Source organism: Suricata suricatta, chromosome 14, assembly GCF_006229205.1.
Source record: "Suricata suricatta isolate VVHF042 chromosome 14, meerkat_22Aug2017_6uvM2_HiC, whole genome shotgun sequence".
NCBI lineage: Eukaryota > Metazoa > Chordata > Mammalia > Carnivora > Herpestidae > Suricata > Suricata suricatta.
Genome location: NC_043713.1, coordinates 40,050,831 through 40,074,342, shown reverse-complemented (window position 1 = coordinate 40,074,342; position 23,512 = coordinate 40,050,831). Strand labels below are relative to the sequence as shown.

The window sequence follows — 23,512 nt, the reverse complement described above, 5'->3', positions numbered from 1 at the left end:
AAAAAAAAAAAGTAAGGTATTGCTCTTTTGTCTGGGCTGCAACATGCCACCCACACTGAGGAAAATCCAGAAACTTCAGAGTCACATGCGCCAAAGCCACAGTCGCATCGACAAGTCCCAGAAGTAGCCAGGAGGCCAAAGTAATGCTAGTGGCTTGCGCCACCACAGGATCCACTTCAACAAATAACACCTGAAAAAGTTGGTAAGAGGCATTACCACTTAAAGAGGAACCGGAGCTTCTGCCCAACTGTCAGCCTCGATACAATGTGGACCTTAGTCAGCGAGCAGACATGGGAACATGCTGCCAAAAACAAGACTGGAGCTGCACCCATCACTGATGTGGTCCCCCTGGGCTAGTGCAAAGTTTGGGGAAAGGAAAGCTCCCAAAACAACCTGTCATCATGAAGGCCAGGTTCTCCAGCAGAAGAGCAGAGGGGAAGATGAAAGGTACAATGTGGGGGAAGGGGGTGATGGGCTCTGCAACCTGCTAGCCTGCAGCCATGTGAAAGGAGAATCATTAAATGCTAAAAAGTGCTTTCCAAAAAAAAAAATTAAAAAACAAGGTATTATCCTTTTGGGGGATCAAGAAAATAATTTGCTAAATTGAATATTTATCATAATGCACTCGTGTGAATGCCTAAGCCATTGCCATCTTACGGTCCTAATGGTTAGAAGAGTTAGCATAATTACATACCATCCCTTGTTTCTAAATTCCAAAGTTTGTTGGCAGAATTATCCAGAAAGAATTCAAAAGGTGGACCATTCTCAGGTCCATCTGGATCTACAGGTTCGAGAACAGCAAAATCCTTATCCTGCTGGCAAATTGTCACTTCTTTATCAATTTGTGGTGGGTGATCGTTATCATCTTCCAGAAGAACTACCAGGGTTCCCGTGCAAGATCTGCCAGCTAAGAAAAAGTACAAATAAGATATTTCTTTACTTAAAATTTTATTTTCAACATCTCTATGCTACACAGATGACATGTTTTCTACTGGCTATCTGCACTTGAATTTCACAGTTTTTAGAGCACAAATACTATTGCAACAAGAATAGTGACATGTCACTCTTCTTAAAGATTAATGACTGTATCAGGTATCTTCAGGTGCTTTTTAAGATGAAAAGGTATGAGATTATGAGTAATATCACTACAGAATGAATAGTTGAAAATAAAATTGATTTCTTACACCTTTCTGAAGAGCATATATTCATCCTGAAAATCAAAGACTTTAGTCATCCATCACTTCCTAGACCCTCTCCTGACTCATTTCCTCACATCCTCTTGGCTCAGACTTTGTGAAACTTCTCATCAAACCCACGAGGTATGTCCCTTCTTGTCTGCTTCGGTACATTTTGTTGCCACTGCTAGGAATACTTTTGTCTTCCTCTTTGCCTGACAAAATCTGGTTATCCTTCAAAAGTCCCCTACAATATCATCTCCTTGTGAAACTTGCTGTGACTTCTTTGGACAAATGGTAGCAATATTCTCCCTTGATTTCTCAGAACACTTTGCTCATCATTGACTCACACACTGAACTGCATGTTCATTCTAAGAACTGAGTCAATGCACCTTGAGAGACTATTGATCTTCTTAGCATTTCTTGGCTAACTTATAACTTCATACTAACACACTGAACATAATGCTATTACTATTTTATGCTTTCCAAAAAACTTAGTTGAATAAACTATAAAAATAAATTTGCACCCCTCCCTCATTCAATAAATATGTTTTTGACAATAGGAGCTCTTATTTAACTCTAGATGGCCACTGGTATTGTTCTAGTAATAAATGTTTTTAATGACAACATTGCCTATTATTTGTGTTTAGCAGAGAATAAAGTTCAAAAAATATGTTTAAAATTTATCATTTGAGATAAGATAAAATAGCAAGCTTTCAAAATTGAAAGAAACAGAAAAATAATTGATAAGGTTTCTATTTTATTTTTGCTTCGAATGCCAGCCTAAATTTTGAGCATATATGTTGAATTTATCATAAGCAACACTATAAATCATATGTAAATATAATCCATTTATAGTTTGAAATAAGACTTAAGTCATATCTTGTATGTTTTAGTGATTTTTTTCTGTTGAATAATTACAAAATTAATTTCTTAAAAGTTACTTTTAAATTAATTACCTAACAAAAGGCAACCACTATATACCTATTTTAAAACTATTCTAGGGGTGGGTGCCCTGGTGGCTCAGTCGGTTAAGTCTCTGACTTAAGTTCAGGTCAAGATCTCACAGCTCCTGGGTTTAAGCCCCGTGTCGAGCTTTGTGCCAAGAGCTCAGAGCCTGGAGCCTGCTTCCAATTCTGTGTCTCCCTCTCTGCCCCTCTTCTGCTCATTCTGTCTCTCTGTCTCTAAGGATAAATTTTAAAAAATTTAAAAAAAAGAAAAAACTATTCTATCTGAACAAGTTTTAAAATATCTAGAAATAAAAGAGAGGTCTAGGTCTTCTAATAAGAAATTTGCAATAGGCTATAAACACTTTGATACTGCCAGAAATTTGTAATAAACCTGAATACAAGTAACAACTTCAAAATCACCAAACTAAGAAAGACGTGTTAATTTTCACAATCAATCTAGTTAGAGGAACAGAATATAAGTGAGAAACAATGAAACACTCTTTTAGAGAGAAGACACATCCCCTGTGATAATTAACATATTATTCCCCTGGAAGGGGGCTGTTAAGAGAAGACCTGAACACAACGAGTGGAAACACTCACAGATGTCACTGTCATTCATTTGAAGAAGTGAAGGGATCTGAATCTCAAGCATGTGGGACAGTACTACACTAGGCAGAGGTGTACAAAACAGTATTTTCTAGACTGACAGCAGGGAAATCAGCCTGCTTAACAAAGAAGACTAAATCAAGAAACAGAAGTAAATAAATTGGATTCCAGGAAAGCTAGAAGAATGTCTAGATCATCATCCTGAAATATGAGCATCAAAAGTAAATGCTCCAGTGGAGATATAAGGAATTACTTATATATTTGGTCCTTGGAAATACAGATTAATAAATTAAAGTTCAAATGAACAAAAGTGTTGGTGTCACCATATCATCTTACATTAACACTTGTAATATCCAGGTCTTTACTTCTTCTTGAGCACACCCAGGTTATTCATGACCCTGGGACCTAATATCTTACTGTTTAGATTTGGCATTTCACTTCCTTGGACATTTAGCACCAAAAGACGAAGTTAATTTCTCATATTTCTGTTCTCCATGTTTTCCTTCTCTTCAAATATTATTTAATTTTCCTATCACAAAGCTTCTTCATTTCTGTTAAGTCTCCCTTTATCTTTTAATCCGGGCAGTTCTTAACTGTTTTCACCCTCTTGTGATATCCATACATTTATGGGCAAAGTTGTCATACCAAGAACCTCTTATGAGAAAATAATGGTCCTCTAACTGATATATCATGTGAGAATTTGCCCTTTGGTTATGAGTTCTAGTTTTCACGGTAACATGCCTGGTACTTGGGGCCTACTAGACTATCAACATTTGTGGAATAAATGAGTAGAAATAAATCCTCTTCACATCATAAGTGTGTTCTTGAACCATTCACATTTCACTTTTGTTTACACAAGAGGAGCATATCACCCACGGTTTTAGAGTGGTGGCAGCATTAACTGTATTTCCCAGCTAATGTTTTCCCCATTCTTTGGTAGCTTTTTTGTCCGTCCTATATTGACAGAACTACATCAGAGCCCGTGTGATAGGTATCAGGAAAAAGGGAGGATCGTATGCACACGGTTACGTAATGATAGGCACATTTAGTTTTTCTTTTAGATTTTGGAACCCAAGTATTTGGGGCACATGGGAATAACACTTAACAACTGCTTGTTTGTATATTCTTACAGGGCACACATTAACATAGTAGCACATGTATACACACATACTGGTAAATACACGGAGGTTGCTATGTGTGGTTCTCAGCCAGAGGATAACCAATTTTGTGGCTAGACTGGCCCTTGTGGTTCTTATATGGTTGCGAGGTGCCATAACCCTCAGAAGGCTGTTGGAGAAAAAAGGCCCTGGAAATTATGTGGCCCAGCTGAGGCCACACAGCAAGGTTGTCAGAGGCAGGGTAGAAAAAAAAAAGCAAGCCTGGTGTACTGCTTTTATCGGGGTCAAGAGTCGGGACTAAGGATTTCTGGAGCTCATTCTTTACTGGTGAATTTAAAACACAAGAGCAAGAATTTAAGGTACCGGGAAGTGACAACAAGCAACCAGTGGTCACTTATTGAAATCAAGCAAGATCTCTAAAATAAAGGAGCCTGGGCTGGTAGTGGCATGTGGCTCAGGTCTTTGTCTAGTCTGCTTGGCGGACTAGATGGCGGATCGCCATCTCTGAAGTGGATGCCTTAGCAATCAAAGCGTAAGTCAGGCAAGCACTGGCATGGCAAAACAGACGAAACTGTCAGGGTATACACTACAACGGTGCACATTTAAAACTGGTTTACTGTAGGAGTGTATGTTCAAAAGGGTTTTGAAAACACTATTTTATGATATCTGAAGGACATTTCTTCACAAGTTCTAGAATTAAGTAGAAGGACTGCAAACCACAGCAAAAGACTAAGAGTCATTGTTTGATCATATTTTAGGAAATAGGATGAATATTTTGCTCCCCATTCCAAGAAGCTCAGAGCAAACTTACCTTGAGCCAAACAGTTTTAGGTGGGTTAAATTCTTTCAGCAAGTTCAGGCCATCATAATCTAAATCTGTACTCCTGAAACCAATGGAGAGCCTAGAAAATGCCACCGTGTCCTTGTCCATCTCTTCATCACCTCCTGGCTTTGCGTTACTGATGCACTTGAGTGGATGTTGGGTGGTCTCCAATAAATTGAGCAATCAGTCCAAACATATTTCACGCTAAGTTTGGATCTGACAATAAACAGAGTTCACCCCAAGGTTTCCTTAAAAATATCTCCTCAATTTCTAGAAAACTGTACTCACCTGCATCCATTGCAACCACGGAGACATTGTATTGGTCGTTTCTGACAAATTTTGATTCTCTGTCTAGCACTTTTATAGTTGTCAAGTCGCCAGTGTGTTCATTAATCTCAAACCAGTGATCTTCATCTCCTATCTTCTTATACCTAATTTTTAGAAATCAAATGTAAATGCTCAAACCAAAGACTGAACATAATCTCAAAATATGTCATTTTGAAGAATACATTACCTTAAGCCTTCACCACTGCGTGTTTCTGGATCCAATGCTTTGTATCCATGGAGTTCTTTTCCAATTGGGAGGCCATCTGTACTCTGAAGAACTTTTACTGGTGGTTGGCATTCAGGGCCCTCATCACTGTCTTTAACTTTAACAGTGACAGTTGTAGTGGACATAGTAGGAGGTTTTGAGTTCGCTGCCTTAGTGAATTGTACTTCATTAAGTACACCGATTTGCAAAACAACCTCGCGATGGACTTCGTAGTTCAATGGCTGTTGAATAAACATACTTAAATCAGTCAATTTGGACCACTATATATAGAAGACATAAGTATGATCCCAAGTTTTAGCACAAAAATGAATATAATTTTTGCATATAAAATGTTACCCAAAGCAGGCACTAATGTAGTTAAAGACTAACAAATGAGAAACAAACACTATTAAGTACAAAATTGTTGACTATTCAACCAATTTTTCTTCACCCTTTTCTTTGGGAAGGTGTTGCCTTCACTTTTTCATTAGGGTTTAAATGTTAGGGGCACCTGGGTGGCTCAGTCGGTTAAGCGTCTGGCTTCAGCTCAGGTCATGATCTCATGGTTCGTGGGTTCAAGCCCCGCGTCAGGCTCCTTGCTGACAGCTAGCTCAGAGCCTGGAGCCTGTTTTGGATTCTGTGTCTCCCTCTCTCTGACCCTCCCCTGCTCGTGCTGTCTCCCTCTGTCTCTCTCAAAAAAAAAAAAAACCCCAGAAAAAATAAATATTAATAGAAATATAGAGTGTTTTAATAAATCCAAATGTGTCAAATGAGATAACAATGATAACTAAGACAATATAGAAGTATATAAAAAGTATGAAAAGGAATATATAAAACAAACTACTAGAATCTGAGATTTGGCTATAATAGAACAGTTAATTTGAGTGAGTAAAAATTATGATACTATCAAAGTTCATTATATTTATTTTTTTTAATTATTATATTTAGAATTGTATAGCTCCTAATCAAAGTTCTCAGTTCTGAACTGAATAATGAGAAGCATCTTGAAACAATAGTTAAATAGAGGCTAAAACCTATCAGAACACAGAAAAAAGAAAGCAAGTGAAAGAAACCTAGGCCCTCAAAAAAAAAGCAATCAAAAAGAAACAAAGAAAAAACCCAAGGAAGAAGAAGAAAAAGATGAGTGAGAGAAAGAAAAAGCAATATAATAATTAACTGGCATTTTCTAAGAATCTTAGGAGGAAAGTACAGCTTGTGCATGTATACACAAGAGTGCACAGACATCAGTGCATGAGAAAATACACTGTCCCTAAGAAATGGATCAAGGAGATTATCCAACAGGCTGGTGAGGGCTCTGGGTAGAAGGACTCCAACACGAATCACATTGCTCTGTAGCTATAATGCCCTGCATACGCTTGATCTCATCTAATCTCGGAAACTAAGCAGGGTCGGGCCTCATTAGTACTTTGAAGGGAGACAAAAGAACCAGATTTAGTTCAAGTAATCATTCTGGATGCCACTAATGACAACTGAATCCCTAAATGCTGGCTACCTCAAATATAGGAGAATTAATGGGAATAGCTGCTGAATATTTAATATTTAATAGTGTGTCTTGTACATCATAGAAAAGGAAAAAGTATCATATGAGAATGAAGGCACTTGAAAAGTCAAGAGGTTTGATTTCAGGTAATACTTCTTCTATTTCTCTCTGTCTTGTGTTCCATAAATTTGGACAAGTGATTATCTAAGACTTCTTCTAAGACTAATACTTAATTACTAATACAATATTTCTCTGCCTTGGGTTTCCCTCATGTATAGAACAATGTGTTTTGTACCCACGATGCCTATTTTCTCCCTCTCTCTTTTTTTCTTTGAAAGAGACAGAGAGAGAGAGAGAGAAATCATGAGCAGGGGAGAGACAGAGAGAGAGGGAGAGAGAGAATCCCAAGGACGCTCCTCGCTGTTTGCGCAGAGCCTAACACATGGCTCAATTTCATGAACCACAAGATCATGACCTGAGCTGAGATCAAGAGTGGTATGCTTAACCAAGTGAGCCACTCAGGTGCCCTAATGCCTATCTTCTAAAACAGAAGATGAGGGTAAAATAATACTAATAATCTTAATATTAATAAAACATTTATGTAAACCAATATAATCATTTCAGCATTGTACTGTAATTCTCTAGTCACATACATACAGTCAAATACGCATAGAGATATATAGTACATAGGATATAGCTATAGATATGTAGATATCAAAGCCCAAATGTAAGTTAGTATTTTCTAAAGTGCTGCTTGATCATTTGTTGTTGTTGTTGTTTACCTTGACAACACACAAGACTGCCTCATTTGTATTTGGGTCTGTGCTAATTTTGAAGTTTCCATTTTCATTTCCCTGTAGGATCGTATATACAGCCTTTGAGTGAGGAGTGTTTGGTAAGTCTTGGTCATGTACCGCCATTCGTAAAATCTCAGCATTGATTCTGTTTTCTTCTACTTCTGTAAAATACTAAAACAATGGCCTCTTGTTATTATGAACTCATAGCATCAACAACATGATTTTCCACCCTAAAACTTACATTTAAAGAAAAAGACAATAAAGTAATATGGTAATGTACAATCATATATTGGAAAGAATTTACAAATTTCATGTACAGTGTACTTCTCTCCTCACTAAACTGACTTTTAAAATCTTAGCCATTAAAGACTAATTCATGCCTTAACTTCTAAACTTCTCTAAATCATTCATGCCCTCAGATTTATCTCTATTCTGAATCTCCTCAATATTTACAGTCTATGGCCCCTTTTATATTAACATATTAAATCTTCAATATTTATAGATAATTATAACCTACAGTGATTTCTTATTATTACTGGATGACTTGTTACTCTGCCAATTTTTGTTTTTAATTTACTTCTGATTCACTAGCAAACATTGTAAGGGAAAAGTTTTTCCATTTTTGAGAAATTAAATCACATTTTTCCTCTTCTTTCCTCCAAAGAAATATGTTTACAGAAACATATTAGTTAAAAGGCTAAACAAAGTAGTAAATCAGAATCTTCTAGAGATGTAAGATGAATCTGTAGAAGGATGATAACCTAATAGCCTTTGGAGCGTAACAGATCTTAATTCTAATCCCAGGTTTTCCTCTTACATGGTCTATATGTATGAGATCATGAGCAAGTTATTTAACTGACTTTCCTTTTCTCAAATAAAATATGGGATAAACATCCTTACAAGTTGTAGAGACCCATATAAAACAGTGTGTGAATGTGCCTATGACTAGGGGTTCTCTCTTCTTTAAGTTACACTCTGGTATACAGATCAATGAAAAAATGAAGATTACTTACTAAAAGTTCAAGAAAGAAAAGTCATTTCCTGGAAGTATCATCCTGTTTATATGTCTTGAATTGTGTGCTTCCTAAAGGAACGTTTGCTCATATCTGATGCTGGACGCATCTGCATATAGGTGACGGGAGAAGGGAGGCACAGTGCACTTACTGACCTCCAAGCAGAGCAGAAAATACAGCGCTAGTCTCTTTTTAACATCTTAGGAAGTTAAAGTGCAAAAGATACCAGAGTGAGGGCCTCTTCTCCTGTTCTCTATAAAAGGAATTTAAATCCAAGGCCTCGATAACAGTCTTTGGCATCCAAAAAAATGATGAATACATGAACAGCAAGCATCAAGGGTTAAGAAGCCATTAGAGGGCCAAGAGAATAGTTTTTTTCCCTAACATTTAGAAATAACTGGTCCTTCAATTATTATTATTACAGAAATCTATTTTTGTTTTTTGCATGTCATCTGTGAGCGATAACTCTTAAAACCAAAAATGGGTAGTCTCACAGAGCTACCAAATTCCAGATGTGGTTTTTTTAGAAAAGCAAATGAACCTTAGTAAATGAATACAAAGATATACTCACAGCTGTTTTAGTAAAATATGGCGGGTTGTCATTTTCATCTTCAAGTGAAATTGTAATTGTTCCTGTATTAAATAAACCAAAAGGTTGGCCCCCCATGTCTCGCACTTCCATTATTAACTTGTATGTATCACATTTCTAAAACAAAAAAAAAAGAAAGAAAGAAAAGAAAAAGGTACATTGATGAACATATATTTCCTATCACTTGTGATTCTCATAGCTATTGCTTAGACTCTGATTATTTTGCATTCCTTATTTTATTTTTTTTAAAGGCCACCTTAAATATATAGACCAAGAGATTGGTTAGTCAGTACAATAGAAAACTGATGTGCCTAACCTAACATTTCAAAATTTAAAGCTATTTTATCATTCACATATCAAATTAGGCCAATGATCTTAAGTGGGAACTTGTCTAATATCTTGTACCTTCCCCAAATCCCTGTAGAGACAAAAAAAGGCAAAGAGAAGCCTTAAGCACAGCCTGTACAGAAGCAGGCTGGGAGACGTGGCCGGAGGATGGCTTTTTGTAACTTCTCTGAGAGTTCATTATTAGTTTAAATATAGCTTAGTGACTGTAAAATTAATTAATCAGTTCATTACTTCTCTATCCAGTAAAGGCGTAGTTGTGGTGATGACACCTGTATCCGGATGTATGGAGAAGTGCTTTGGATGATCTGGGATTTGCTGTAAGATTTTATATTTCAGACGAGTGTGTAGGGTGTCAGGTTCATCGAGGTCTATGGCAGTCACTTGTCCCACTGAAGTTCCTGTTTAGATAAATGCAATATCATCAATAAATTAAAAGAGCAATATAACTGAATTACAAAAAGGTATGGTTGTAGCATATTCTCCCAAAAATCACAAGTAGATTTATTTTACAGGTAAGTGGAGTGTCTAAATGCTCTCCCAAACTCCAAGTGCCTCTTACTTGGAAACTTCAATTATGTGTTTATATAACACGGTTTATATTCCACACATTTGCAAATATCCATTCTACCCTTGGTAGCAGTGGTTCTCCGATTCTTCCCCCCTTCCCACCACCCCAGTTCATGGATCATTTTTGGATAAGACCTTCTCTGTTTATCTTGTTTCTTTTATAGCCGAACTTGACAATGTTAGAGGAATAGCACAGCTTTGAATATGATAAAGATTTTACACTTTGAGATTTTAATAAATGTGCTGAATTGTTAATATATACAAGTGACTATGAATACACTATGCAGCAGTTTGAGTAGCATTTGGACAAGCTTTATGGCCCAGAAATCAGAGTATTAAAATTGTTGATTTATCAAACCATTAACTGTGAAAGAACAATATTAAACATGCATGCATATATAATGACAATGGAATGGATGAGGCATTTCTTATAACTTTTTACTTTTTAAAAAAGTTTTCTTTTGATGTTTTATTTTTATTTCTGAGAGAGACAGAGAGAGACATCCTGAGCAGGGGAGGGTCAATGAGAGAGGGAGATACAGAATCCAAACACAGGCCCCAGGCTCTGAGCTAGCTGTCAGCACAGAGCCCGACGTGGGCTCAAACCCACAAACCGTGAGATCATGACATGAGCCGAAGTCGGACGTTTAACGGACTGAGCCACCCAGGTGCCCTCCTTTTTGCTTTTTTTTAGTGTTTACTTAATTATTTTGAGAGAGAGCAGGCAGAGTATGCACATAAGCCAGTGAAGAAGGGGCAGAGAGAGAGAGAGAGAGGGAGAAAGAGAACTAAAAAAATTTTTTTAATGTTTATTTATGTTTGAGAGAGAGAGAGACAAAGCACGAGTAGGGTAGGGGCAGAGAAAGAGGGAGACACAGAAACAAAAGCAGGCTGCAGGCTCCAGGCTCTGAGCTGTCAGCACAGAGCCCTAGGGAAAGCTCAAACTCACAAGCTGTGAGTTCATCATCTGAGCTGAATTTGGACTCTTAACTGACTAAGACACCTAAATACCTCAAGAATTCTAAGCTAATAAAATTAGCTGATAACACAGAGCCTGACACAGGACTCAATCTCATGAACTGTGAGACCATGGCCTGAGCCAGATCAAGAGTTGGATGCTTAACCAACTGAACCACACAGGCGCCCCTCTTATAACTTGCTTCTTTTTAAAATAAACCTGGTAGTCCTATGCCCACTGATGTGCCTAGGTCACAACCTCAGCTGCCTATAGCATCAAATCAGTTTAGCTTTTTAAATTTGTTCTAAAAATATGCCAAGTAAGGCAATGTGTTCATTTTTATAAATCAGATAAGCATTTCCATGAGCTGATCTGTTTCTGGGTCCTTGATAATGTGTTGAACCGTTGTAAGGATTCAAATTATTTATTGCTTTATAAAGGCATCTGTGACCCCTATGTACATGGTCAAAACAGAAAACATAAACACCATTTGTCGGTCACGCATTCATGTTCATCATGGAATCAGCTGCCTTCTATCTGAGGATCATGGAAATGAGGACAAAAAGGTTTGCCTCTGACAAGTATACGATCTTGTAAGAGTACAAAGTTTTATATAGAATACCCTTGACATTCAAGCCTTCTCTAAAAATACTTACTTTTTAAAGTAATCTCTACACCCAACATGGAGCTCGGACTCACAATCCTGGATCAAGAGTCAAAGACTCTTCCAACGGAGCCAGTCAGGCACCCCTGACATTCAAGCATTTTGAAATGTTTTGCATAATTGTGTTTAAACCATGACTGAGGAATTGAATTGAAGCAAAACTCCAGTGTTTTCCTAAGAAGTGAACTCACCAGTTCGACAGTTTTCAGGCACACTAAAGATAGTCACTTTGCTTTCAAAATATGGAGCGTTATCGTTATCATCTTCAACTTTGAATAGCAAGGGGAGCGGGTACTCGGGCGCGTAGCCGTCGGCGGTGGTGGCATAGGCATAGAGCTGAAAGGCAGACAAACACCATCAGCGTCTTCGCAAATGACAAGTGATACACAAAATTAGGCCTAGCGGGTGGGGAAAGACAGGATGTTGAAAGAGGCCTCCACAAAAGAATATGTAACTACGAACTTATGCGATGGAAAACACCCCAGCAAGGTGGGTGCTTTCCCAAGGCTTGGACCCTCTAGCTGTGTTCACGGTCTCCCACCAGGTACCACACGCCCCAGCTGAATGAGGCTACCCTGCTCTCTGAATCAATCACAAGCTCTCTGCTTGTTAGAATAAACGCAAATTTATACTAATAAACGTCAGTTATGCTAATGACAAGTCTTTTTTTTAAGTTTAGAAAAAACAGGATTCTATTTATTTACAGATTTGCATAGACATATACATAGATATCAGCCCTCTTCAGTGATTCAGTTATGAATTCTTTTCTCTATTACCAGCATTTTCTCATTTTTCTGTCATAAATATATATTTAGTATGTAATAACATTGCCAATAAAATTATATACATATTTCAGGCTCAGTCTCAAAATGCTATATTATCTTGGCCCCAAAGCCAGAATTTAATGCCTTTTCCTTGTAAACGCCATCAATTTATTTCTTTATCCTTCTTATATGGTTTATGCATAATAAGTGTTCAATAAATAGTTGTTGAATTAAATAGCTTTTCTTCACTGACAGCACCAACTACATGTGCCCAAGGTAAATTCTGTATTAATTCAGTTCTTGGGCACAGTCGATTCTTCCTGACTGTCCCACTGTAACCATCTTCCAAAATGAACCAGGATTAAAATTCCAGATATCTAACTCCTCCCTGTCTTTCAATAGCTTGATTAGTCAGTTGCCAAAATCTAGGGATTATAGCATTCCTGTGTCTCTGGCATCCATTGTCTCTTTTTAAATCCTAAAAAAAAATTTTTTTTAATCTACATATTTTGAAAGACAGAGGGAGAGGAGAGAGTACACACACATGAGCAGGGGAGGGGCAGAGAGAGAGGGAGAGAGAGGATCTCAGGTACTATTTTGGGTACCTGGTTTTGTTTTGTTACCAATGATAAACTAAATATTTCCAAAATAAATCAAAACTGAAATCATTATTATAGAGAAGATGATGCAGATTAGGAATATAGCTAAATGTTAAAGCGTAGCCTCGCTCCCTAGGAGAATCCACTTAAACTCCTATAATAGAGAAATTAATTATACACTTTGTTATTTAGTCATTAAAGCAACAGTTTCAAAAACTCAATAAGAGTAATGGTTTTATAGTTTAGTTCCCATTATTTTATACTGAAAGCAACAACCATTTAAGTATATGAATGTTGCTTAAAAGAACTATAATATAGAAAATTATACTTTAAAATTAGTTACATTTTTAGCTGAATTACAAAAGTATTATTTACATTTCAGGTGTGTTTCTGACATATGGTTTCTCCCTTGAGTTCTTCTTAGCTTGGAGAATTTCATCTCTTTTCAGCCCTTTCACACTACAATTTGCTGAAATTTCTTTTATCTTTGAGAAGATCCAAACAGTTGCCAACAGGAGTGGGGACTTGAATTTGACCTTGTAGAGATATCTAATGTCGACTGGGCAGAGTATGGAGAGAGCATTGGCACCAAAACTGAGTGAGTGCAGAATGTGATTTGCAATGTACATATAAAGACAATGGGTAGACCTATGAGTCTGGAGAAGAAACACATGTTGCAAGATAATAAGGCTCTGGTTGGAAACGTAAGAGGTTAGACTGAAACCAATTTTTCCCTCTTTACAAAAGATACAGATTATCCTCAATACTCAAGAGAAAAGTGTTTGTAACTGCTTTCTTTCATAGAATAGCTTGGAATTATTAAAGAAAATCCTCGTTATACAACTATTTATTGAAAAACTTGGAAGAAAATGGCCTTATACAACATCCCTAAAAGATAAGATGAATTTAATGGTTTAAGACAAACTCCTCAAACTGCAGTAATGGTGGGATTCATCCAGAAATATATTTACAAGCCAAGATTAAACAAGATAATGTGTGGCAAGAGAGAGAACAGGAGTACAACAAGGGTATGTATTGAATTAGACTCTTGGCCACTTATTCTCAATAATCAATATAATTGAACTCTTTCAAGTAATAATAACTGGCTAACATATAACATTTACATATAGGTTATATAAGTACACAAAATTGGGAAATCCTCTCAAAGTCCTACTTTGAAGATACAATCCTGTAGCACGTTGTTTTGTCTGATCTGCCACTAGAATTTTTAGAGTTTTGCAGTTTATATATTGATTTCACCAATATTATGGTATTTAATGATCACAACAGCTCTGAGGTAGGTAAGACAACTATTAGCAGCCTATAAAACATAGAAGGAAACAGATTCTTAAAAGTTGTGACTTATCCAAGGCTAAAAGAAAAAAATGATAGATACTGAAGATCTACTAATTTCCAGAGAAATATGCTTTCCAATATAAAGCAACAAGTGAAATTTCTTTGATAAGAAAGCAAAGACATATTATTATTACTATTATTTTTAATGTTTATTTATTTTTGAGAGAGAGAGAGACAGTGTGAGTGCGGGAGGCTCAGAGAGAGAGGGAGACACAGAATCTGAAGCAGGCTCCCAGCTCTGAGCTGTCAGCACAGAGCCTGACACAAGGCTGGAACTCAAGAACCATGAGATAATGACCTGAGTTGAAGTCAGATGCTCAACTGAGCCACCAGACATATTAGTTTAATTTGCACTTCTATATTGGTAGAAAAGTTTCTATATTGCCTCAAGTGATTTCAGAAGTTGCATCATGTTTACATCTGTTTGTTATAGTTACTTTTATGAATCTTACTAATTTGCAAGTGGTATTTCTTAATATCAATTCAACCTTAACTATGTTAATCAGAACTAGAGAAACAGGGGTAATTCTGAAATAAAAATTAACCAAAATCCACTTTAAGCATGAACTCCAAATTATTTTATTCCTTCATTCTTTAAAAGATGTTTAAAAATAGCAAAGTAACTTTTTTAATAAGTAATCTCTATACCCAATATGGGGCTCAAACTCACAACCCCTAGATCAAAAGTGGCACCTCCAATGACTGAGCCAGTCAGGTGCCCCATATGTAAGCTATTTTTTTAAGTAACAATTTTATATTATTATGAATAAATATGTTTATTCAGAGAATTGGGGTGTGAGCACAAAATTATAAAGAAAACATGTCATTCTAATCCAATCATTTAATTATAAATCCCTAACGTGGGACATTTGTTTTGTTCTAAAAATTTCCCCACCTTATACAGTGCTTTGACATCCTTGGGGTAGGGTGTCCACCCTCTACCCCACCCTACCCCTAAGCATCAACTTGTTTCATGGCTGCCTTTATGTGGCTACCACTACCTACTTATGTTCCAGATATCTGCTAAGATGTTACATTCTGGACTGCCCAAGTATGAGATAAGTTTCCCTTTTATGCACTCCTTTAGCAAAGACTTCTTTCATTATACTCATAATTCAAATATCCAAACGTTTAAACAATTTAATTCATCATCTCCCTGAAACTCACTGTGGATTTCTCCTGTATGTCAGATTGGACATCAGAACATAAGGAAATATGTGAAGTTTGAAAGAGAAAAAAAAAAGGGATTTAATTTTCATAAGAGCTAAAATTTTTCTTTGGGTCAAATTAGACTAAGAGGGAATTGGTAAACCTATTCTGGATCACCAAAGAAGTAAAATAATATCAATGGTTCACAAGGCTCAGAGAGAAGAAAAGAAAATAAGCACAATGTTTTTTAAGAGGTCAAATCAGTGGATCTCAATCTTAGGATATGTGTAGAATTATATTGGGTGACTTCAAAGTTTTAATTGCCTGGGCCCCATCCCAGAACAATTAAATCAGAATTTCTGGGAAGTGACTGGAGCATCAGTAGTTTTTAGAAAATTCTCATGTGATTTATAACGTACAGTTGGGTTGAGAATAATTGAACTATGTTATTATAGGGAAATTCAAACTCCACAAAATTTACTTTTATTGTTCCAAGATTCTATAGATCAAAGCCTGTCACTTAAAATTCTGTCATTACATTAAAAAAATGTTTAAATTTGTTTATTGATTGATTGATTGATTTAGTGTATGTCTGGGCAAGCATGGGAGGGGCAGGGACAGAAGGAGAGAGAGAGAATCCCAAAGAGGCTTCACACTCAAACTCACCGTGAGATCATGACCTGAGCAGAAATCAAAAGTCTAACACTTAACCGACTGAGCCACCCAGGTGCCCTGTCATTACATTTTCTATAGTTTTTCTCCCCTTTTCTTCCCTTATGATATCCATTATCTTTCTTCATCAATGGCACTAATAGAAATTTGAAGTTTATATTAAATATTAATAATATTTAAATATTACATCAAATAATTGATTCTTCTAATATGTATATAAGCAGCATTGAAAGTATTAATACAGTAATTTAAAAGATAATTCTGAATAAACAATCCAATTATCTTACTGGAAACTCTTCATATTGCTCACGGTCTATGCTTCGTGTACAAAAGATATCTCCCGTGTCCTTATCTATGAAGAATAAATTGAAGGGCTCTTTGTCCACGCCTGGTCCACTTATGGAGTAAAAGATGGTGTAGTTCTGCGCTGCATCAGATTGGACCTATAACAATAAGTGACAACTTAGGAAAAGAACAAATATATTATGAGAAATATCTTCAACCTAATATGTTGTGATGTTTCAATTTTTAGCACTTCCTCTCTTTCCTATTCGCCTACTCTTTCTTTCCCCTGCTTATTTTCTCATCATCTCCCACATTTTTTCAAAATTCTTATTCATCTTCTGTAACGTGCAAAGCCACAAACTCAATCATCAATTGATCCCAAGTTCTTTTGAGTTATCTGCATATTATGGAAAGTCTTGGAGTTATACCTTTACAGTTCCTATTCAGTTAATTATTATTCCTATATATAATATAGTAACAATGTCAGTGGCTTGAGTTTTTTGGAATGGAATCTTTTCCGATTAAAAAAAGTAGAAATAATACAACTTTCCTCCCACAATTAATTCATAATTTCAAAGCTGAACTCTTTCTACACTCTAGCGATCTGACTGTGACGTCACCTTTTTGGTAAACAAAAACACTGGTCTTTTCTGTGCAGATAAGTGTTATTTATTTATTTATAGACTTTATTTGTAAGTAATCTCTACACACAGCATGGGGCTTGAACTCACAACCCCAACATCAAGAGTCACATGTCCTACTGACCAAGGCAGTCAAGCACCCTGGATAAGTATTAATTAAAAGGACAGTTGAATTATGCAAAATCGGTTAGGCATGTCCCCTGTCCAAGAATGCTATATTCCGGTAGAGTACTCGGGAGATTCTGGATATAGACCCAAGCGCAACAAAAGCTCAGTATCTGAAACTTGTTTCCAAATGATTTCTGGAGGAAAGTGACAAAACACAGATTCTTTTCTACTTCTGGTGAATAGATGATCCTTATTAGTACAAACAGGTTAAAGCCTTGATTCAATTCAAATGGAAAGTCTTAAAAATAAATAAGCAAAACCTAACTAGATAAAATGTACCTGCTGAACATGTTGCGGAAAAGGACCTAACGAGTTCTCCATCAGTGAGCAGGGAACAGGGGCCCATCGTCTCTTGCTGCGCTTGAGAACCCCGTCTTTGGTGTGTCTCTTCTTGGGAACCTGCATGCAATGAGACATGGAGAAATACAGCGCTGCCTATCGTCAGGAACTGAGATTTTCACACGTTAGCATGAGGAAAATACATATGAGTTGCACCTAAGAAGCTCCCTGATGATACCCACACCATTTCTGTTTTGTATTAAGAGTCACACACACACATACAGACACACATAAGAACCGGTTTCACCTGATTTAATGAGTTAATCAAACAGAACTTTGTAAGGCATTGGTGAAAGATGCCATCTCAAGAAGTATGAACTCCCTAAAAATAGGTAATCTGTTACCAAATATCTAAAAATTAACTTTATTCCATTAGGAGTGGTACAACCAATATTTGTTAAAACACTAACTACACTGCAAAGCATTTGTATAGAGAGACAGAGGTCAGCATTTGTTCAAGTATGTGTTATTTTACGTGATGTAAAAACTCCCCAATATGAAATAATGTTTTCCTAAATTTGTAATATATGTAATACATAATTATATGTAAGCATATTCTAAATTTGGTGAAGAATTCTTGTAATCCAAACAAATTTAGCTAGGGGAGTCTCTCATAAATCAAATCACTTTTTAAATAAATTATTTCATAAAACCCAATTCATTGCATAGAATTTGATTAAAATGAGATTTGTGTGAACTTTAGTAACCTCTCCCTTCCCACTCCTTGATCAGTACTACTCACTTTAAGAAAATGAGCCTAGAGCAAGAATATTCAAAGCAGTCTTGTGGACTGGCTATACTCCATTCTCTGAGGGAAGAGACCCTGGGGAATTTTCTATTAAATTGGAAGTAAGCCATAGACAATCTCTTTAAAGAGACTGAAACCTATAGCCACTTGGGAGAAAGCCGCTCAGTGTAGAGTGCCACACCTCCAACCTGAATCCTTTTCCAGAGTTCTAGACTCACCCCAGCCTGTTCTTTAGGTTGGCTTGTGCTTCTAGCCACACCTCAAACCACTATCTGAAACTTTTGATATTCTGACTTTGCTCCCTGGCTCCAGAGCTGTTAATTTTTACACCATGTTGTAAATAGCTCTACCACTCCTTAAAACAGTCTCGTCTTTACATAAGTTAATTAGAAGTAGAATAAACAAACACGCGAGTCTTCAGGAATAATGCTTTTTAACGTGGAAGGAAATCTATGAAGTGAAGAGCTCTGATAAAGCAGATTATTATGCTTAAGGCTTGGCCTATATACCTTCTTTCCTCTCACATCCATTACAATTTCAATCTCTTTTTGTTCCTGTCTCTGGTCGTCTGAAAGAAAAATGTAAAAGCTCTTCCTTTCAGAAGACAAAATGAGGTCGTGTGTTGTGTAAATGGAACCATCTTCTAGAATTCTGAAGTCCGGATCACTTGACCAGATTAGGCTTGCTGACTGGAAGCATTCTTTTGGATTCACTGCAGGAAAGAAATTCACAGTTAATTTGTAAAATAAAACAGGAATAGAACAAGTTTTACAGGAATGGCAACTGTGAGTTGGCGCTTGAGCAGCAGAAAGAGGGAGGTTACGCTTGGAATTCGTTGAGTGCCTACTATTATAAAAATTTAGGGGCCATGGAAATTAAATAATTAAATAAATGGAGTCTTCGTTTTTAGTATTTTCATCATAAATTAATTTGTGAATAGTTATAAAATATTTTATTAGTGTCCCTGGATTTATTGTTTCCACTTTAACTCTTATTTATGGTTTGTACATATATCTACAAACATTTATCATTTTATATGTAGTATAACTATATGATATCAGTAAATATGGAACTTGTTTGCAATAATCTTTGGTAGTTAAAACTATCTTGCAAAAAGTAAGAAAACTAGTCTATACTTAAGTAATTCTTAGTATATACTGTGGTTGTTATCAAAATACTTCCTTTACAGATTCATATTTAACATATTTAGCATATTTGCTGAGTGTCTATAAAGTATAGACTGTGTATCTTTTTAAGTGTTTTTAGAAAGTAGAAGGCAGTGGATTAATTTAAAACCTCAAAGCACTGGGCAAAGCGGTGTCTGTATTGGAAAGGACACGACTTCTGTAGTGAAGGTGTAACCAGGAAGCCAGTGAAAAGCCTTGATGAAAGGAATGTGAGCCTTGGACCACCAACCTACACTTTAGAAACGGCTGTGATAGTAAGACTTGTTGCAATTTTGACTTTCACAAGCTCTTGGGTGTCATTGATCACAGATCACAAATTCTTGGTGAGAATTTGTTCATTATAATCAACCTCAAGCACAAATATTATGTGGAGGTATTTAAATTTTGACACATTGGTTTTATATCTAATCAACTAAAGAATGGCTTTGGAATTTTGGCAGCGGATTAGCTGATTTGGATTAAGATATGTTACTGGTTTTGGTGCCTTTATTCGTTTGAGCAAAGCCTATTTAGAGCTTTGATGTTTGCTAACTTTTCTGGCAAGAAAAGTATACAACGAACTTGGTACTTTGTTACTAACCACCACCAAAAATGAGTAGTCCATCTTTCATTTTATGTCAAATTTTAATGCCAAGTAGCTAAATGGCTTTATCCCAAACTTTACTAGAGCACCCTGAAGCTAAATGTAGCAGTGAAAACTACGAAGTTTTTAATACTGTTTCTCACCTTTGCCTACAAGTGTTTCAGCCTGAAGATGAGAAGGAACTTGAAGTGAAATTTTCTGACAAGCATCGCAAGATAATATTACAACCTCAAAAAAAAAAAAAAAAAAAAAAGCAAGAATTACATGTGATCACAAATTTTCACATTACCGTTTTGTCTCACTGATAAAAATAATGTCAATTTCAGAAACAAATTTATATTCTTTCAGCATTTTTCACATTCATTTTAGAAGGAAATAGCTTTAGGGCACCACAGTCATTCAGCATCAATGAAAAATTAGAGTGTATAGTAGTTCTTAGAACCCAAATCATACTGTATCATTTTTAAAAAGTGGCTGACAAACCACTGATTTTATATAGAGCTTATCATCTCTAAGGCCAATCAAAAACATTGTTGCGATTTCTTAGCCCGAAGAAAGTACTTAACTTTAGAATTTACTGATCAAATATTTATACACAAATTATTTCCACAGGCCCCCACAATTTGCAGTTACGGTTGATTCTGGCTAGAAACCATTTGAGGATTTTTTTTAACCTTGTAAAGGACAGCACCCACAAATACTCATCTCGTTCCTGGGACTGGCTTGGCATAAACGTCAAAGTTTAAATGATCTCAAACCAAAAAACTAGTCTAAAAAGAAATATAATTCAAAATGTAGAGAGTACCCTTCGACAGGGTAAAGATCTGTAATTAAATTCAAGACACAACTATTGCTTTAAAATGCTAGGTAGTCAAAGGAAAGAAGACAGACCACCTGGGGGGAAAACGTTATTAGTTTAAAAATATCATCAGGTTCAAAATACAGTTTGCTTCTTTTTCTTCACATTTTGTATTTATTTGCCTTCTCTTCTGTTTATCAAAATGACTGCTTTTTGAGTGTTTAAATACAACATAGAGCAGAGCTAAATTTCCCAGAAACAGGTCAATCTTATTATTTTTTTTTCTGAGGACACATTTCAAGTTTCGGACCTATTACCTGAGAAAGAGAAAGAGGGCATTATCATCCATACTTGGATATGTTGCATCAGCCTATTTAAATAGTTTGTACTTTTACAAAAACTCTGTTTAGGCGAGTGATACCAAAAACCGGAATTTAAAAAGTTACATTTGTATTCAGTTTAATTAATTAATTAATTAATTAATTATATTTATTTTTTTGCCTCCCTGTTATGTTTTTACAACTCTGCACATTTTCTGGAAGGTAGCAGCAGGCTAATCATATAGTCATGTAATGATCTTTCTGTTCCCAGGCCTCTCTTCTAACAGCTTGTAAGCTACCTAAGGGGAAAAAACCACACCTGCCTCGGTCTCTGATAGAAACTTAGTGCCTAACACATGGTAAGTATTTAAACATAAGACATGCTCATTTATTTGACTTTTTAATATTCTCATCCTTAATGCCAAGGAATAAACTACATTATCTCTCAAGAACTTTTGGAATATAAACAGTTCTATTAGCAATGATCTAAATATATGATGTAGAGTGTTTTATAATTGATAAAATATGTATGTATATGTATGTGTTTATATGTATACCCATATCTAGCCTATATACACGCACACATTATCCTCATAAGATACAGCTACATCCCTACTCCCACAACCACCTTCTCTCCTTCCTGCCCTATGATCCCTACTTGTTTGCTTCTGCCTCTGTAGGCAGAGTCAAAGGAGGTCACCAGAAGTACTATTCCAGTCTTCAAGTTAAATTAGCAGCTAAATGATTTACTGGGAGCTGGGATCAGACACCCTTTTAGTTACCCATCCATCGATGGGTAAGGGATGATGCAAAGGATACTGGACACAGAAGAGACCAGAAGCAGAAGAAATCTTGATGAATCCCTCAGAAATCTTTCACTGCATTTTATCTAATGCTAACTCAAAGTGGTCTCTGACATTGTTGTTGTTGTTGTTGCCTCCCCTAGGCAGTTACAGAATGAGAATTTGACCATAAACCCTGCATCATATATTTATATGGGGAAAATGTTTATTCCCATACAGTAAAATCTTTAAATTCTGAACGTAAAATTTGAAGCTAAAATGGAGAGAGAAAGAAAGAAAATGCATAGCTCAGAAATGCCTTTCCTTCATCCCCCACCAAAGCAAAATAGTACCTGATTGCACACTTACAAAGCTATGAAAAACCCAAGTGGAAGCCAAGTTCATGGATATTTTTCAATAGCTGTTACATTTTTCTTTTTTGTTTTTCTCAATTTAAATCTTTTGCTTGATCTAGGAGTTCTACACCTCTCTTAGCTTCTGGTGGGTAAAATGAAAGTCCTGGATAATTTGTGTTTCTACCCAGACTTCCTTCTCCTCTTCTTGCAGCTCAGTGGAACTAAGCATGACAAACAACTACAGCTTATTTAATGGCTAGTAGCGAGAGGAAACCTCAAAACCTTCTCGGACGAATGCCTAAGTAATGAATTCATCCCAGTGCTCCTTAGGAAAACACCACAAGACTGAACAGGAGATCTCTATGAAAAACTTCAACATGCTGGCAGTGGGCATGTGAAGAATAAACCAAACACCTGCTATGCCGGGTCGCAAGTCTCTCAGCTCTGCCTTGGGTTTTTCTCAGATCTGTTTTTGTTTTCTTGGTCTATCTTCTCAGCCTTCCAATGCCAACCCTACTCTCTTTCAAGTCCAAACTGGAGGGAGGAAGCGCATAGTAACATGCATGAATCTTTTAATCCTTTGGTTGTTACTCACCAGGAGACAGAAAAGGAGCTGCTGACGGAAGATGCTCCCTGAGGCAGCAGAGGCCGCAGCCATCAGAAGTGGTCCCAATGGTCAGGGATGGTGGCTGGATAATAGGGCAGCTGGGGATGCACAGGGTGGCTTAAGCAGATTCCCAATGGCTGGCAACTGTGCAGGGTGTTTCTGCTGCCACCTTGGCACAGCCGAGCTCGGTTTGGAGGAGAGTCAGGAGGAATTGATAAAAGACAGGAGACGGAGCAGCAGGAGAATTGCTTTCCTCCTATTCCCAGCTCAGTCTTCCTCCTTCCAATTCAATTACCTCTGAATGTAAAGAGGTTTTCCTACAAGTGGGGAGGGTGGGGTACAAAACACCCCAAAGCCCAGTCACTAGCTCCTCCTCACAGCTTTCAAAATTTCTCCTGCCACTTGACACATAGGCAGAAGTAAGAGGGAACACCCTCCATCCTCAACCCTCCTCCTTTTCCCCCCAGGTTGATGTTCCCAGTTATTACCCACTCCCACGTCCTCCCCTCCTTCTTC

The 23,512-nt window shown here is 36.7% G+C and overlaps 1 protein-coding gene across 1 annotated transcript in view; it reads right to left on the bottom strand.

Annotated features, from left to right (window-relative positions):
• DSC1 (desmocollin 1) overlaps nt 1-23,047 on the bottom strand; it is a 27,832-nt gene extending 4,785 nt beyond the window's left edge. The window contains exons 1-13 of the mRNA XM_029921567.1: nt 22,985-23,047; nt 20,276-20,360; nt 18,872-19,074; nt 17,555-17,674; nt 16,469-16,624; nt 11,833-11,977; nt 9,684-9,850; nt 9,087-9,221; nt 7,488-7,673; nt 5,187-5,446; nt 4,961-5,103; nt 695-907; nt 55-174 (exon numbers count right to left, since the gene is read on the bottom strand). Coding sequence (XP_029777427.1) covers nt 55-174; nt 695-907; nt 4,961-5,103; nt 5,187-5,446; nt 7,488-7,673; nt 9,087-9,221; nt 9,684-9,850; nt 11,833-11,977; nt 16,469-16,624; nt 17,555-17,674; nt 18,872-19,074; nt 20,276-20,360; nt 22,985-23,047 — 1,996 coding nt within the window. The remainder of the gene's footprint in view (nt 1-54; nt 175-694; nt 908-4,960; nt 5,104-5,186; nt 5,447-7,487; nt 7,674-9,086; nt 9,222-9,683; nt 9,851-11,832; nt 11,978-16,468; nt 16,625-17,554; nt 17,675-18,871; nt 19,075-20,275; nt 20,361-22,984) is intronic.
• Between the last annotated feature and the right edge of the window lie 465 nt (nt 23,048-23,512).